The sequence below is a fragment of the Oncorhynchus mykiss genome, chromosome 13 (assembly GCF_013265735.2).
Source record: "Oncorhynchus mykiss isolate Arlee chromosome 13, USDA_OmykA_1.1, whole genome shotgun sequence".
In the NCBI taxonomy this organism is placed as follows: Eukaryota; Metazoa; Chordata; class Actinopteri; order Salmoniformes; family Salmonidae; genus Oncorhynchus; species Oncorhynchus mykiss.
Window position 1 is genome coordinate 40,843,828 of NC_048577.1, and position 17,258 is coordinate 40,861,085.

Here is a 17,258-nt window from a genome sequence, read left to right on the forward strand (position 1 = left end):
TAGGCATAAAATCAAATTAGCTTTCGCCTCTAGGCACACTGGACCTTAGCATGTTTATCATACCACATCTGAGTAGACAGTTTGCTCAAGTTGGCAAACAGAAGTGGACTTCCCTTTGCTTTGCACTCAACTCTCCTTTTTTTTAAAAAAAATAAATACACAATTGATCATTTACATTCGGTGAAAGTGTTACAAATGATGAACTAACAATTCACAACCTGGATTTTTTTGGGCTTCGGTCAAATTTATTAAACACCGTCAAGGGATACAAATGCTTCATTTTCAACATTCGCCCACTCAAACATTTAATACATACAAACATAGGGAAAAACATGATATGATACAATAAAATCAGTAAATGTTTTATATTTACACCAATACAGAAATAAAGAGAAACTGTTGGTAATATACATGCATCAATTGAAGTGTTATATTAATCATGTGAACATTATGAGTGACAAATCATGTGGAACGACAGCTCCTCTCCTCTTCTGGATAGTAAATATTTCATATGTTGGAGGATCCCATTCTCGGGCTAAAATGTAGAACCTAAATTGGATCAGTCATGGAACATGGGCCCGGTTCTCCTCCCGAGACAGCACTATAGCTGCCATTCAGGGAATTTCACACCTAAAAAAATAATATCTGTCACATCAAAATAAAACAAGTGCCATCACGAAGGGCTCATCTATATGAATGAATGGATGAGAATGACTAAAAACCTGAGTTCCTATTTATTAATACAAAGAGCAGTCTACTCCTTCAGAACAGACAGAGGGCACTGTGGTGCAGGGTGTGATGTAGACTCTAGAGTAGATTTATGTAGCAAAGTGCTGAGGTATACAGGAGTAAGGCCAGCTGGCCTGTGAAAAAGTAAGGTTCTCATTGGCTAATTTGGGACAGCCGCACATTGGGTTGCCGTTCGTATGTCTTGCGAATCGCTTCGATGGACTCAATGAGGGATTTGAAAGATGGCCGTCTCGCGGGGTCAAAGTCCCAACAATGCTGCATCAACATGCGGACCTGTTCAAAACAAAGACAGGTTCGTTTCCCTAGGTGCATCTGGCTTACAGAAACAATGAAGAACTGTGTGAGAGTGTTTAGCTGTATGGTTTACCTCACTAGGACAGTCTCGGGGGCAGGGCAACCTATTGTGTTTCTCCAGCAGCTTGATCAGCACCAGCACCGTCATCTGACCCTTCACTTTACCCATCATCTGAAAGAACTTCTATAAAAAAAACACACATACAAAAACGCACACGTCACAATTAATACACTCAGCAAACCGCACACAGACTGCATCACAATTATGTAAAGGGTTGGTGGCCTTGGTTAAATGGATCATGCAGATTTAGACGGAGACAGAGGGTGTCGTTTCGTACCACTGGAGGGCTCTGACGATATTCACAGTGGGTCAGGACCTCATAGAGCGTCACGCCAAAGGACCAAATGTCTGAAGAGAAGGAAAACTTGCTCTCCTTCAGACACTCAATTGCATACCTGTAAAATAAAGTCAAAGGTTATACCGTAAGATACCTTTCACATCTGGACTCTAAATTAGCAGCCCAGAGCCCAGCAGGGAAGTAATTGCTCAATGGCTCCAGGACTCACCAGAACACAGGACTGTCTCCATTCTCACGCACGCGGTAGTAAACATCTCCCTCTGGGATGTATTTGGTAAGGCCAAAGTCCCCGATCTTCACCAGATGCTCATTCTCCACCAGTACGTTCCGGGCAGCCAAGTCCCGGTGGATGTATCGCTTCGAGTGCAGGTAATCCATCCCCTTAAAAAGGAAAAAAAGCCAAAAGAGCAGGAGGAGAGATGAGGGAGACCAAGGTGAAAGAGTAGCAGTTAGAGAAGAAAATAGAGTACTATAATCTATTGTTGTATAAAACAATACTCCAATATTGGATAGCAAATCTTCAACTTGAACCCAAACAGTGTACCTGCTACAGAACTAAACAGAACCCTAGAAGGAATCTAGATGACATATCTTTATATTACCAGCCCCCCCGTGCAGTGCTCGTCTCACCTGGCAGATCTGCTGTGCAAACAGGAGGCTGTGAGCCACGCCCAGGCGGTGTTTGGCTAGGTACTCTCTGAGGCTGCCCAGAGGTAGGAACTCCATAATCAGCTGCACCGTCTGCCCTCCTGTGGAGACAACGAAACAGGCATTTACAGCAGTCACTCATACATACAGACGCTACCCTACACGTGTAAATGTGAACAGATGCTGGAAACCCCCCACACATGAACATGTCATCTGTAGGAAGGAGCCAAGCAAGAAATGTAATAAACAAGCATTGTATGAAAATGAGACTGCCAGTCATATACAGCAGATGGATGACAGACAGGTGAGCTTGACTGGATCACATGCCACTCACCCAGCTCAGAGCAGCAGCCCTTGTACTTGACTATGTTGCCGTGGTAAAGAGACTTGAGGATCTCAATCTCCTTCATCCAGCCTTCACTGAGATGGCTGCCTCCCTCATGCTTCAGGGTCTTCACTGCCACATAGTCCCCTGTCCCGTCGTTGGCTGGGTCATACACATAGAGAATCACCTTCCCAAAGTGACCCTGGAGACAGAGAGAGAGCACAAAGCATTCTCTCAGTTAGAGGGAGGCCAGGGAATAATGTTTTACATAACACCAGTAGATCACAAAGCACAACAGAAGATGAAGAGCACAGAGGGGTTTATAAGAGTCATGTTGTCCTGCGGGGAAATTAACTCACCTCCCCTAAGTCCCGGATCTTTTTCAAGTAGCGTTTGAGGAAAACGTTGGGGTCAGCGTCCGGGAGAGACTCCAGGGGGGATATGTCAGGATCTGATCAGAAACCAGGAGAGCAACATTAAAGCAACACTAATCAATCACGAAAATGTGGTCAATCTAAATGCTAGAAGAGGAAACGGAGAGAAACAGACTGTGAACCAAATAATAAAAGGAGAGGACATACTCTTGATCTGTAGTTCAGTGAGCTCTCGAAGCACAGTGCGGAAGGACGGCCTCTCCCGGGGTTCGTAGGTCAAACACATGCTAATGAAGCTGGCCAGTTCCTGCGACGAGGGCTCAGTGAGGCGACTCCGCGTTTCGTAGAAACGCTCTTTCTGTTGGCAAGAGAGAGGTCAGGGGTCAGCATGAATCACAGGCACGGTAAGAGGATGGCAGATAATGAGTTATGATTAGAGGGAGGAGAATTGAAGGGCAGTGACGATAGGGCTGTAGGTACCTCAGTGAGCGTGCTGCCACTCATGGGCAAATCTCCATTGTTGCAGATCTCCAGCAGTGTGGCTCCAAAGCTCCACTGGTCGGCAGCACTGCTGAATGGGGCACCGCTTGGCACACACTCCGGGGCGATCCATGGGATTCGCTCGACACGCTCTGTAGGGCATTGAGACAGTCTAAGTCAGACCAGGCTATATAATACCACTACATTCAGTAGGTTCATGAATCACATGGTCTCACAACACAAACTAAATAACCTCTAAAGCCTTCCTGCTAAGTGTCAATATGATGGCAAGTGCAAGACAACCAGGAAGTGGGCCTCACAGCAACCAGGTAGTGGTTTACACAGGGCTTCTTGTGACTCAATCTGATCTAAAAGAATGAAGACCAAGCAAAACCACCAGAGACGGAAATTGAGGGTTGACAAAATAACTCACTGTAGCGAGATTGTATTTATCATGTAGTGGGTGTTGCCCAACATGGATGTGGTCTGGTAGAAACTAACTGTTTTATTGTTCAAGTAGGAACTAACCTTCTCTGGACAGCACGTTGAGGGCAATGCCTGGATCGCTCAGCTTGATGAAGGGAAAGGTGCCCTCCTCCAGACCACGGCGAGCCACCAGAATGTTTTTAGCACAGACATTACCATGTACCAGTTGTTTAGTCTCCTGCAGTAACCAGGTGGTAGAGGTAACAACATAAAGTACATTCGGGACACTCAATAGTGGGAAATGAGGGTTGGCAATACATTAACTATGGACACAAGGGTTTAGAGTTTGAAACGGGACTGTCACAGAAGACAGGAGATCAACATCCTAAAAGATCATTGTTTCATACAATGAGTGAGGAGTAATCTTAGTTTGTTGTGATGTGAGGGTATCAGGCCGACTTACGAGGTAGCTCAGGGCACTGGCCAGCTGTTTGGCTACAGTAAATTTCCACTGAGGGGTGACCAGCGCCCTTTCCCTTCGCAGGAACACATCCAGAGGCCCAAACTCCACAAACTCCTCCACCATGATGTCTGCAGACAGGTCAAAGACAAGGATTATTATCTCGGATCACACCACTTACTGTTAGAGATGACCGACACTTCACTGTATTGAGTCTAATTCAAAGGCTACGGTTTGGCTGAGAGTCATGCTTGTGGTTGTACTGTACACCAGTCTTGTTGCCTAGTAATTCAAACAACCAATACAATTAACCTTCTGAGAGGGAAGTGTCAGTGCTGAAGGAGGAAGTTGCACAGCTGAATGAGGAAGTGTGAGGTTGAGTAGTGCCATGGTGACTTACTCTCAGATCCTTTGACAGACACGCCGTGAACAAAGACCAGGTGACTGTGAGATACTTGGCTCATCAGACTGGCTGTTTCAAAGAACGCCTACGAGAGGACAGGAAAGAGGAAGGATTATCAGGACATTGTAAACAAAGGTTCACATTTAACAGTCTACCGTGAAAACGGTAGCTTCGAACCAACAAGGTATCCGTTGTGTGATTGAGGCAAACTGGGTTGGAACCTGGGATGGTGTTATCGCACAGAGCTAAAGTCCAGGCATTATCACACCGAGCTAGTCTTCAGGTCACAGGTAAGGTTACTCATCACGCAATCAATTCCTGTAAGAGGATAATGATACATTAATGGTAACTCACTAACGCTATGTCCTTGTGGCTCTGGTCCAAGATCTTAAGAACCACTCGGATCTCTTTGCGATCAGTAAGATTGTTATTCCACTTGTCCTCCTCATCCTCCTCCTCCACTCCGCCCCTCACCAACAGACTGCCAGAGTAGATGTTGGTCCTGGTCCCACGGCCCAGATGCTGCTCCTAAGCACAAGGACAACCAGACATACAACCATTTTAGAAGTACTGGGTACAAACCGGATAAAGATAGAGAAGAGCATCAGTGTTCAGTAGGGAAAAATGTATTGGAATTTAGAGAAACTGGGAGGTACAGTTGCAAAGGTGTGCCCTACTGAATATAACCCAGGTGAAACATACACAAAGGAGGGCACTGACAGAGAAATATATAGAAGAGAATCAAATCAAATTTATTTATATAGCCCTTCGTATATCAGCTGATATCTAAAAGTGCTGTACAGAAACCCAGCCTAAAACCCCAAACAGCAAGCAATGCAGGTGTAGAAGCACGGTGGCTAGGAAAAACTGCCTAGAAAGGCCAAAACCTAGGAAGAAACCTAGAGAGGAACCAGGCTATGAGGGGTGGCCAGTCCTCTTCTGGCTGTGCCGGGTGGAGATTATAACAGAACATGGCCAAGATGTTCAAATGTTCATAAATGACCAGCATGGTCAAATAATAATAATCACAGTAGTTGTCGAGGGTGGAGCAAGAATGCCCTCTCTCTCACCTGGGTGATCTCCTTGTCTTTGATCTGATGGAACCTCAGCTGAGTCAGACAGAGGGCCACAGAGTCAGGCTGAACACACTGGTCCGCACCCTGCCTCATCACCAAGAGGTTGGACAGTTCTGCAGCACACAAACACTCGTTTAAATACAGCACAGGAAAACATGGACACACAACACATCCTTACAGAATAACATCTCTGTACATATGTTGAGCTGTGGTATGTTAGGGGCAGAACAACACCAATGCACATCTATAGAAAACACATCACACCCAAACTAACCTGCAGGTCGGGGTAGGCAGCATTTCTTCACAGTGAAATTGTCCGTGCCAGACTTGAGCACAAAGGTCTTGAGGCTGTCGGTGAGCTCCTTGACACTGGAGAACTCCCGGTCCCAGCCTTCCAGAGCAAACACTGAACCACTATGCATGATCCTGAACTGCTTGTGGATTGCAGCTTGTCCATTCTATAGGAAGCCAGCAAAGACACACACATGCATCCAAATATATAACTTCTAATGACATTATATTGCTTTTCATATTTTCAGACTACATTTTCCATGTTCCTCATCCTTCAGGGCTTACCTGACTCTTGTTTAGAACAGCTAATATGATGCGGTGGTAGTCGAGGACGCTCCAGCGCACAAGAAAGGCTCCCTCTTCAACTGCTTCCTTCCTCAGTCTCTGCAGCACAAAGTCATCACTGAAAAAGACAGTCAGAATTGTAGTGGGAGCCAGGGCAGTGTGTGTGTGTGTGTGTGTGTGTGTGTGTGTGTGTATATGTGTGTGTGTTACTCACTTCATTGGTCCATGGAGGCCATTGGTGGCACTGAGCACTACCCTGGGCGGAGCCACCTCGTGACACAGGTAGTGGTGTGCGTCTGCAGTAAGCCGGAAGTACCCGTCCAGCAGGGAGACGAAAGACAGAGCCTCAAGGATGGAATTCATTTGAACCTCCTGCACACATATACACATATTATCCTCAGACAACACCACCTACACACATATCAGTCAGATACTCCGCTTCCGTACAGACATACATCATATAGTAAGATGCAACTTCACACACAAACCTAACTTGAGATCTGCACACTTGACTTAGGTTTTTGCATAAATCATGCAATGTTGTCAATGGGGGATTTGCACAAAACATGGAGCTACGTGTGTGTATCTCAAGATAGGTTTGGGGCCCAACAGAAAGCAGTTGAGAGGCAGGTGCTCGAACCATAGAGAAGTTGTCCTGTTTAATGATGCTGACGTTGGCTCCAGTGATGGTGATGTGGGAGATTTCCGGGAAGTCGCAGAAAGACGTCCATGTGTCAGAGGATTTAGGTTCTTGCTGGAGGGGCGATTGCTTCACAGTTTTCCGATTCCCTAAGTAATCGTTCCCAAAGTAACTGTTGGCCTGGGCCTAGAATGGATAGACACAACGTACAGAGCATCCCACAGAAGGCACACTACGAGAAACACACAAAGGCACAGTTCTAACTAGCAGTCAAAGAGCTTGATAGACATCCAATGAGACAGAAATACCTTCTGCACTGTGATCTTCCTCCACTGAATCCCCTTGGTACCAGACACCATGACCTCATGCATGACCTGAGGGCCAAAGTTCCCAGGGTCAGAGGCCCCGTGGGCGTGGCTGGTGTTGAGGTAGGAGCCGCTCCCGTCGCCCCCGTCCTTCCTCAGCTCCAGTTGGGCCGCGAGGAAGGTCTCGGTACCGAAGCAGGGGGCTAGGTGCTCCAGAGTAGACAGGTATTTATACATGACCTCCTGGGAGCCCAGGCGTCCTAAGTCCACAGTGTGCTCCTGGAAGGTCCTCACAAAGTCAGCAAACACACGCCGGATACGGATCTTGGTCAGGAAGTTGTCCCTCGCTATATGTTTGGAGAAGGATCTCGGAATGCAGCGCAGGAAGCTACAGTATGGCAAGGGGAATATGGAAGTCAATCAAAACATTACGGCTGTGTTTGTAAAGGCACTAGTTTCCCTCTATAGTGCACTAGTTTCCCTCTATAGTGCACTAGTTTCCCTCTATAGTGCACTAGTTTCCCTCTATAGTGCACTAGTTTCCCTCTATAGTGCACTAGTTTCCCTCTATAGTGCACTAGTTCCCCTCTATAGTGCACTAGTTTCCCTCTATAGTGCACTAGTTTCCCTCTATAGTGCACTAGTTCCCCTCTATAGTGCACTAGTTTCCCTCTATAGTGCACTAGTTCCCCTCTATAGTGCACTAGTTTCCCTCTATAGTGCACTAGTTTCCCTCTATAGTGCACTAGTTTCCCTCTATAGTGCACTAGTTTTGATAGTGAATAAGGTGCCATTTTTCAACACCGCCTCAGACTATAGTAATGTCTGAAACCTTGTCAAAGCCCTTCCTAAACAATGCACCCATCCCCTCTGACTCATGGCTTACCTGACAGACTTGGCCACTTCCTGTAGCGTGCAGCCTGAGCACAGGGCCTGGTGAGAGAGGTGCAGCACAGCCATCCCCAGACTCTCATTCTTAAAGTGACTCAACTCTTCCTTTCCTTGAGCATCCTCCATTGGCGTGACATCATTCACAAAATCAAACTTTGCCTAAGAGAAACAAAAAGGGAAATGAGTTTTTTCACAATATGAAAATGTCCGTGTGACACAGGAATATTATGTTAATGCACACTTCCACAGGAATATATGAATACAAACACATTTTGGATAAAACACGCCTCTTTCTGAAACTCACCTGGCAGAAGAGGTATTCCAGGGAGGTCATTTCTAGTAGAGGTGAGCCCCCGTGCTCTGTCCCTGACCGTGGGGCATATCGCGACACTGACGGCTCCTTCTCACTCAACCCATGCCAATTCCGAAAGTAAAACCTGGGAACCGAAAGAGAAAATTCCCTATATAAATATGCCTGTACATAAAAGCATACAGTGCATAGTCTCTCTCACACACACACACTGTGTTAGGTTAGATTAGATTCGGAACTAGAAGCACAAGCATTTCGCTACCCTCGCATTAACATCTGCTAACCATGTGTATGTGACAAATAAAATTTGATTTGACACACACTATAAAAACAGTTGGCTGGTATGCCCTCCCCCTTCTGAGCGGTCAGCTGTGAATGCCCTCACCTGCTAGCACAATTATGCTGACTGGGATTTGGGTTCTGACCTTCCACAGGGTGTCCGTACAGAACAATGCTGATGCTTCTCTGGGTTCTGATGCTCCACAGGATGTCCGCTCAGAACAATGCTGATGCTTCTCTGGGTTCTGATGCTCCACAGGATGTCCGCTCAGAACAATGCTGATGCTTCTCTGGGTTCTGATGCTCCACAGGATGTCCGCTCAGAACAATGCTGATGCTTCTCTGGGTTCTGATGCTCCACAGGATGTCCGCTCAGAACAATGCTGATGCTTCTCTGGGTTCTGATGCTCCACAGGATGTCCACTCAGAACAATGCTGATGCTTCTCTGGGTTCTGATGCGCCACAGGATGTCCGCTCAGAACAATGCTGATGCTTCTCTGGGTTCTGATGCTCCACAGGATGTCCACTCAGAACAATGCTGATGCTTCTCTGGGTTCTGACCCTCCACAAGATGTCCGGTCAGAACAATTTTGAGGTAGTCGGGTGTGCTATTTACAGATTGGCTGTGTACAGGTGCAGTGATCAGTAAGCTGGTGCTTAAAGTTAGAGAGGGAGATATAAGACTCCAGCTTCAGAGATTTTTGCAATTTGTTCCAGTCATTGGCAGCAGGGAACTGGAAGGAAAGGCAGCCAAAGTAAGTGTTGGCTTTGGGGATGACCAGTGCAATATACCTGCTGGAGTGCGTGCTATGGGTGGGTGTTGCTATGGTGACCAGTGAGTTGAGATAAGGCGGGGCTTTACCTAGCAAAGACTTATAGATGACCTTGCGCCAGTGGGTTTGGCGATGGATATGTAGTGAGGGCCAGCCAACGAGAGCATACAGCATACATATACATATAGAGCAAACATGTTCGCAGTGGTGGGTAGTATATGGGGCTTTGGTGATAAAAACGGATGGCACTGTGATAGACTACATCCATCACAGAATGCTGATGCTTCTCTGGGTTCTGACCCTCCACAGGATGTCCGGTCAGAACAATGACGATGCTTCTCTTTTCAGGGTTTTAATTTCCTTTTCCTCTCTCTTCACACACTTCTGGTCATACAACATGAATCTTGACTGGGAGTGAATCTTGGTGGAATAGTACTCGTGTTACTCCGAATGATTTGTGATTATTTTGATGCACGCACCACATTCATGTATTCTTGTTGCTGTCCACAATAAAAAAATTGACCTCAGAAATGTGCGTCTTCTTTCTTCGGACAAAGATAACACTCTGACCTGAGTGGGTGCAGTGTCCAGTTGCGCCTTTCCAACAGCTCTGATTGGTTGGGAACGGCAGGGCTAACTAAGGTACTAAGGTACTAACGGGACTCAAGGGAAAATGAAGGGAGTGTGAGGGAAATCTAGGTAGAAAGGAGGGGACGGGATGGCCATTTTAAACCCACACACACACTAACCTCATGCGATAATGGAGTGTCAGGCTTGTCTGCTCTTCTGGGTTGAAGAAATGGTTGGGACTGTACCAGCAGTGGGATTCAGGGTCATACAGAGAAAACAGGACATGGCACAGTGGAGTGATACCTAGGGGGACAGATATATAGGTTAAGTACACCTTGGATACACCCTCTCAATTACATTTTTTTAAAATAATGTTTTATTTATTTCACCTTTATTTAACCAGGTAGGCAAGTTGAGAACAAGTTCTCATTTACAATTGCGACCTGGCCAAGATAAAGCAAAGCAGTTCGACAGATACAACGACACAGACTTACACATGGAGTAAAACAAACATACAGTCAATAATACAGTATAAACAAGTCTATATACGATGTGAGCAAATGAGGTGAGATAAGGGAGGTAAAGGCAAAAAAAGGCCATGGTGGCAAAGTAAATACAATATAGCAAGTAAAACACTGGAATGGTAGATTTGCAATGGAAAATGTGCAAAGTAGAAATACAAATAATGGGGTGCAAAGGAGCAAAATAAATAAATGAATTAAATACAGTAGGGAAAGAGGTAGTTGTTTGGCATACAGTGCATTCAGGAAATACACAGACCCCTTCACTTTTTCCACATTTTGTTACGGTACAGCCTTATTCTAAAGTGGATTAAATAAAAACATGTCATCAATCTACACACAAAACCCCATAATGACAAAGTGAAAATAGTTTTGTAAACATTTTTGCAAATGTAAAAAGAAAAGAAAACTAATACCTTATTTACAATAAGAATTCAGACAATTTGCTATGAGACTCGAAATTGAGCTCCTGTTTCCATTGATCATCTTTGATCAATTTTATACAACTTGATTAGAGTCCACCTGTGGTAAATTCAATTGATTGGACATGATTTGGAAATGCACACACCTGCCTATACAAGGTCGCACAGTTGACAGTGCACGTCAGAGCAAAAAACCAAGCCATGAGGTCAAAGGAATTGTACATAGAGCTCTGAGACAGGATTGTGTCGAGGCACAGATCTGGGGAAGGGTACCAAAACATTTCTGCAGCTTTGAAGGTCCCCAAGAACACAGTGGCCTTCATTGTTCTTAAATGGAAGAAGTTTGGAAACAGGACTCTAGGACTCTTCCTAGAGCTGGCTGCCCAGCCAAACTGAGCAATCGGGGGAGTAGGGCATTGGTCAGGGAGGTGACCAAGAACCCGATGGTCACTCTGACAGAGCTCTAGAGTTCCTCTGTGGAGATGGGAGAAACTTCCAGAAGGACAACTCTCTCTGCAGCAATCCATCAATCAGGCCTTTGTGGTAGAGTGGCCAGATGGAAGCCACTCCTCAGTAGAAGGCACATGAAATCCTGCATGGAGTTTGCCAAAAGACACCTAAAGACTCTCAGACAGTGAGAAACCAGATCCTCTGGTCTGATGAAACCAAGATTGAACTCTTTGGCCTGAATGCCAAGCATCACGTTTGGAGGAAACCTGGCACCCTCCCTAAGGTGAAGCATGGTGGTGGTAGCATTATGCTGTTGGGATTTTCTCTAGCAGTATGGCCTGGGAGACTAGTCAGGATCAAGGGAAAGATGAACGGAGCAAAGTACATTGTTGATGAAAACCTGCTCCAGAGTACTCAGGACCTCAGACTGGGAAGAAGGTTCACCTTCCAACAGGACAACGACTAAGCACACAGCCAAGACAACGCAAGAGTAACTTCGGAACAAGTCTCTGAATGTCCCGATTGAACATCTCTGGAGAGACTTGAAAATAGCTGTTGAGCGACGCTCCCCATCCAACCTGACAGCGCTTGAGAGGATCTACAGAGAAGAATGGGAGAAACTCCCCTGATACTGGTGTGCCAAGCTTGTAGCATCATACCCAAGAAGACCGAGGCTGTAATTGCTGCCAAAGGTGCTTCAACACCGTACTGAGTAAAGGGTCTGAATACTAATGGAAATGTGATTTCAGTTGTTTTTTTAATACATTTACAAGCATTTCTAAAAACCTGTTTTTGCTTAATCATTATGGGGTAGTGTGAAGAAAATAAGAAAATAAACTATTTAAACTATTTAATCCATTTTAGAATAAGGCTGTAACGTAACAAAATGTGGAAATAGGGAAGGGGTCTGAATACTTTCCGAATGCACTGTAAAACCCAGATGCCTGGAGTCATCAACTCAAACACACCCTTACGTGCCAGGCTGCCAATGTCCTCAAACAACAGAACACCACACAGCTAACCTGAATGCCCTAAATTATTGCTCAATACTCAAACAAAATATTGTTTCTGTTTCATTAAAACAATAAATGGCACTTGTTCTTACCCACAGTCTGTGCTGCAGAGATTGAAAGCTCCTCGGCTGTCACTTTACCCTCTGTGTGGGTCAGATAGCGCTCCCCTCCCTTGGTCCAAAACAGATAGACATGGACGCCTGGTCCCTGAGGAGGCTCACACTGGCCTGTGGATGACCCTGTCCTGGTACTCTTGGAGCGGCCACTTCGAGACATTATGGACCAGGCTGAGTCACTACACCTGTCACAGGGAGGAAGTAAGAGAAAAGTATTTCCAAGTAATCAATTACATGGTAACAAATCCAGATAACAATTAAGGACATGGGTTTTATACTTTATACGTGGGTTTTTGTTAATATCAACGACAAAAATATACTCAAATACAATGTAAATCTTATTGTAGCAAGGAATCACATCTGGATCAAATAGATTTGTTACCATGTAATTGTTCAGCATTATTACCATGTTCTGAGAACTCGCGATATGATCCAATATTTTCTAGTAAGGCCTTCCGGGTATTGCACATGAATATCAGTAAAGACGAACATTTAACGATAACGTGACACGAAAATCCGGATTTAATTTATCCAACGTTCCTACATTTTCAAATATATATTCTCACCAATACATTTATCACTTCGTCATCGACCTGATTGCTCACGGAGATGGTGGAATATAGCCTACTGTGTACTGTAAACAATTGTAAACCAGAGGCATAACGCCCACTTCCTATAATACTGATATAGTATGCTTTATCCGCCAATGCTGGAATAAACCCGTGTATTTGTAAATTGTATTGCACATTTGTCAAACTACAGGTTTCTTACCATTTAGTTGCGTCCCTAAAACGTGTAGTTAGAAAATCCAATGCAGGTTGAACCGAAGTCCACTCTTATGATTTCCTAAAGCGTGTTTCCCCTACTCCTACGCATTCCCGCGAAGCGCACAGATAGAGAAGTCAGCTACAAGACGAAAACACCGAAAGACACTTTTGGCCACTCCCCTTGAACCAGCTGTACTACAGTAGGCTTGTGGGATAGCTCAAATCAAATCGTATTTGCGTCGAATATAACAGTTGTAGACCTTATTGTGAGATGCTTACTTACAAGCCCTTAACCAACATTGCAGTTCAAGAAATACACTACCGTTCAAAAGTTTGGGGTCACTTATGCATTTCTTTGTTTTCCATGAAAACATACATGAAATGAGTTGCAAAATTAATAGGAAAAATAGTCAAGACGTTGACAAAGTTATAAATAATTATTTTTAATTGAAATAATAATTGTGTCCTTCAAACTGCTTTCATCAAAGAATCCTCCATTTGCAATTACCGCCTTGCAGACGTTTGGCATTCTAGTTGTCAATTTGTTGAGGTAATCTGAAGAGATTTCACCCCATGCTTCCTGAAGCATCTCCCACAAATTGGATTGGCTTGATGGGCACTTCCTACAGTACCATATGGCCAAGCTGCACCCACAACAGCTCAATAGGGTTGAGATCCGGTGACTGCTGGCCGCTCCATTATAGACCGAATACCAGCTGACTGCTTCTTCCCTAAATAGTTATTGCATAGTTTGGAGCTGTGCTTTGGGTCATTGTCCTGTTGTATGAGGAAATTGGCTCAAATTAAGCGCCATCCACAGGGTGGCACCCCCAGACCATCACATTGCCACCACCATGCTTAACAGATGGCGTCAAGATCTTTTCCAGAATCTTTTCATTTTTTCTGCATCTCACAAATGTTCTTCTTTGTGATCCGAACACCTCAAACTTAGATTTGTCTGTCCATCACCTTTTTCCAATCTTCCTCTGTCCAGTGTCTATGTTCTTTTACCCATCTTAATCTTTTCTTTTTATTGGCCAGTCTGAGATATGGCTTTTTCGTTGCAACTCTGCCTAGAAGGCCAGCATCCCAGAGTCGCGTCTTCACTGTTGACGTTAAGACTGGTGTTTTGCAGGTACTATTTAATGAAGCTGCCAGTTGAGGACTCTGTTTCTCTAACTAGACTCTAATGTACTTGTCCTCTTGCTCAGTTGTGCACCAGGGCCTCCCACTCTATTCTGGTTAGAGACAGTTTGCGCTGTTCTGTGAAGGGAGTAGTACACAGCGTTGTACGAGATTTTCAGGTTCTTGGCAATTTCTCGCATGGAATAGCCTTAATTTCTCAGAACAAGAATAGACTGACGAGTTCCAGAATAAAGTTATTTGTTTCTGGCCATTTTGGGCCTATAATCTAACCTATAAATGCTGATGCTCCAGATACTCAACTAGTCTAAAGAAGGCCAGTTGTATTGCTTCTTTAATCAGGACAACCGTTTTCAGCTGTGCTAACATAATTGCAAAAGGGTTTTCTAATGATCAATTAACCGTTTAAAATTATGCACTTGGTTTAGCTAACACAACGTGCCATTGGAACAGAGGGATGTTTGCTGATAATGGGCCTCTGTACGCCTATGTAAACTCAGCAAAAAAAAGAAACAGCCCTTTTTCAGGACCCTGTCTTTCAAAGATAATTAGTAAACATTCAAATAACTACACATATCTTCATTGTAAAGGGTTTAAACAATGTTTCCCATGCTTGTTCAATGAACCATAAACAATTAATGAACATGCACCTGTGGAACGGTCGTTAAGACACTAACAGCTTACAGACGGTAGGAAATTAAGTTATGTCACAGTTATGAAAACTTAGGACACTAAACACGCCTTTCTACTGACTCTGAAAAACACCAAAAGAAAGATGCCCAGGGTCCCTGCTCATCTGCATGAACGTGCCTTAGGCATGCTGCAAGGAGGGATGATGACTGAGATGTGGCCAGGGCAATAAATTGCAATGTCAGTACCTTGAGACGCCTAAGACAGCGCTACAGGGAGACAGGATGGACAGCTGATCGTCCTCGCAGTGGCAGAACACATGTAACAACACCTGCACAGGATTGGTACATCCGAACATCACATCTGCGGGACAGATACAGGATGGCAACAACAACTGCCCGAGTTACACCAGGAACGCAATCCCTCCATCAGTGCTCAGACTGCCCGCAATAGGCTAAGAGAGGCTGGACTGAGCACTTGTAGGCCTGTTGTAGGCCTACAAGACATCAGACATCACCGGCAACGTCGCCTATGGGCACAAACCCACCGTCGCTGGACCAGACATGATTGGCAAAAAGTGCTTTTCACTGACGAGTTGCGTTTTTGTCTCACCAGAGGTGATGGTCGGATTTGCGTTTATCGTCGAAGGAATGAGCGTTACACGAGGCCTGTACTCTGGAGCAGGATCGATTTGGTGGTGGAGAGTCCATCATGGTCTGAGACGGTGTGTCACATCATCATCGGACTGAGCTCGTTCTAATTGCAGGCAATATCAACGCTGTGCGTTACAGGGAAGACATCCTCCTCCCTCATGTTCTACCCTTCCTGCAGGCTCATCCTGACATGACCCTCTAGCACACATATGTCAGAGTCAAGGCCCGCGGGCCACATCCGGCCCGCAAGAAGGTTTTTTACGGCCCCTGGGATGATCTTGATTTATTATTAGAACCGGCCCGCAGCAAGCCGGCAGCCCGCAGATCTTTTACACGCACCAATACTACATTTCCCACAATGCAAAGGTGACGCACCGAGCAGTAGGCTGCTTCATTTCAATATTTATTGGCACAGCAGTCGTCAGCATCACAGTAAAATTAACTTTCAGATACCCATCAAAAATGGCAAAACGGAAGGTGGATACTGAGAACCGGGGGTTTCAAACAAGGTGGGAGTCGGAGTATATGTTCACGAAGGTAGCTGGAAAACCTGTGTGTCTTCTGTGTGGAGAAAGTGTGGCGGTACTGAAAGAGTATAATCTGAGACGACATTATGAAACGAAACACGCGGACAAAAACAAGAATATGGACATGGAACAAAGGCTACAAAAGGCAGAGGAATTAAAACGAGGCCTCAAATCTCGACAGGCTCTGTTCAAAAAAGCCAAATCACAAGGCCAGGCTGCTGTCAAGGCCAGTTTTATTTTGGCAGAAGAGATCGCTAAATCAGCCCGGCCATTTACGGAGGGGGATTTCATCAAAAACTGCATGATTAAAGTTTGTGACGAAGTTTGCCCAGAAAAAAGGCAACTCTTTTTAAATGTGAGTCTGAGCAGAAACACCATTGCCGAGAGAGTAGACCAGTTGTCCATCAATCTAAAAGAGCAGCTTGTGAAAAAGGGAAAAGATTTTATTGCATATTCCTTGGCTGTGGATGAGAGCACCGACATTTCTGACATTGCCCAGTTGTCAATTTTCATCCGCGGAGTGGACTCCAACCTAAGCGTGACAGAGGAGTTTTTGGCTTTACGTCCTATGCATGGCACAACTACGGGGCATGATTTGTATGAAGAGGTGTCAAGATGTGTAAATGAGATGGAGCTGCCTTGGGAAAAACTCGTGGGTTTGACAACCGACGGAGCACCTGCGATGTGTGGACACAGGAGCGGACTGGTGGCGAAGATACGGGAAAAGATGCAAGAGGAAAACGCGACAGGTGAGCTGACAGCTTATCATTGTATCATACACCAGGAAGCGTTGTGCGGTAAAGCCTTGAAAATGGAGCATGTAATGAGCATCATCACGCGCACAGTTAACTTTATCAGAGCCAAAGGTTTGAATCACCGCCAGTTCAAGGCATTTCTGACGGAGTTAGAAACGGAGCATGGTGATTTGCCTTATCACACAGAGGTGCGATGGCTAAGCCAGGGAAAGGTGCTTCAAAGATGTTTCGAGCTTCGTGAGGAGATTTGTCTGTTCTTGGACAGCAAAGGGAAAGACACAACACAACTCCGAGACGAAATGTTTCTGTGTGAAATGGCTT

At 45.1% G+C, this 17,258-nt stretch overlaps 1 protein-coding gene across 2 annotated transcripts; it reads right to left on the reverse strand.

Moving 5' to 3' along the window:
- Nucleotides 1–223: 223 nt before the first annotated feature.
- Nucleotides 224–15,757, reverse strand: LOC110486365 (non-receptor tyrosine-protein kinase TYK2). 2 transcript variants are annotated; one of them, XM_036941089.1, is made up of 24 exons: nucleotides 15,615–15,757; nucleotides 12,439–12,647; nucleotides 10,120–10,243; nucleotides 8,312–8,444; nucleotides 8,003–8,166; nucleotides 7,120–7,504; nucleotides 6,812–6,997; nucleotides 6,386–6,543; nucleotides 6,172–6,289; nucleotides 5,870–6,053; nucleotides 5,590–5,708; nucleotides 4,874–5,047; nucleotides 4,517–4,604; nucleotides 4,120–4,247; nucleotides 3,759–3,894; nucleotides 3,231–3,382; nucleotides 2,958–3,108; nucleotides 2,736–2,827; nucleotides 2,386–2,578; nucleotides 2,034–2,152; nucleotides 1,612–1,784; nucleotides 1,383–1,500; nucleotides 1,118–1,228; nucleotides 224–1,023 (listed from the first exon to the last, which is right to left on the reverse strand). In XM_036941089.1, exons 1-24 carry the CDS (start codon nucleotides 15,713–15,715, stop codon nucleotides 883–885), a joined length of 3,657 nt encoding a protein of 1,218 aa, XP_036796984.1. In that variant the 5' UTR covers nucleotides 15,716–15,757; the 3' UTR covers nucleotides 224–882. The 2 variants fall into 2 exon arrangements, with proteins under 2 accessions (XP_036796984.1, XP_021413574.2); XM_021557899.2 differs by lacking the exon at nucleotides 15,615–15,757 and adding an exon at nucleotides 13,234–13,424.
- Between the last annotated feature and the right edge of the window lie 1,501 nt (nucleotides 15,758–17,258).

Excerpts from the sequence above, each read along its gene's own strand:
- LOC110486365 (XM_036941089.1), bottom strand. The coding sequence starts at position 15,715 with ATGATGGACTCTCCACCACCAAATCGATCCTGCTCCAGAGTACAGGCC. Across the intron at positions 8,445-10,119 it reads ACACTCCATTATCGCATGAG|GTTTTACTTTCGGAATTGGC; the intron begins GTTAGTGTGTGT and ends TTCGGTTCCCAG. Across the intron at positions 6,544-6,811 it reads AACAGGACAACTTCTCTATG|GAGGTTCAAATGAATTCCAT; the intron begins GTTCGAGCACCT and ends ATATGTGTGCAG.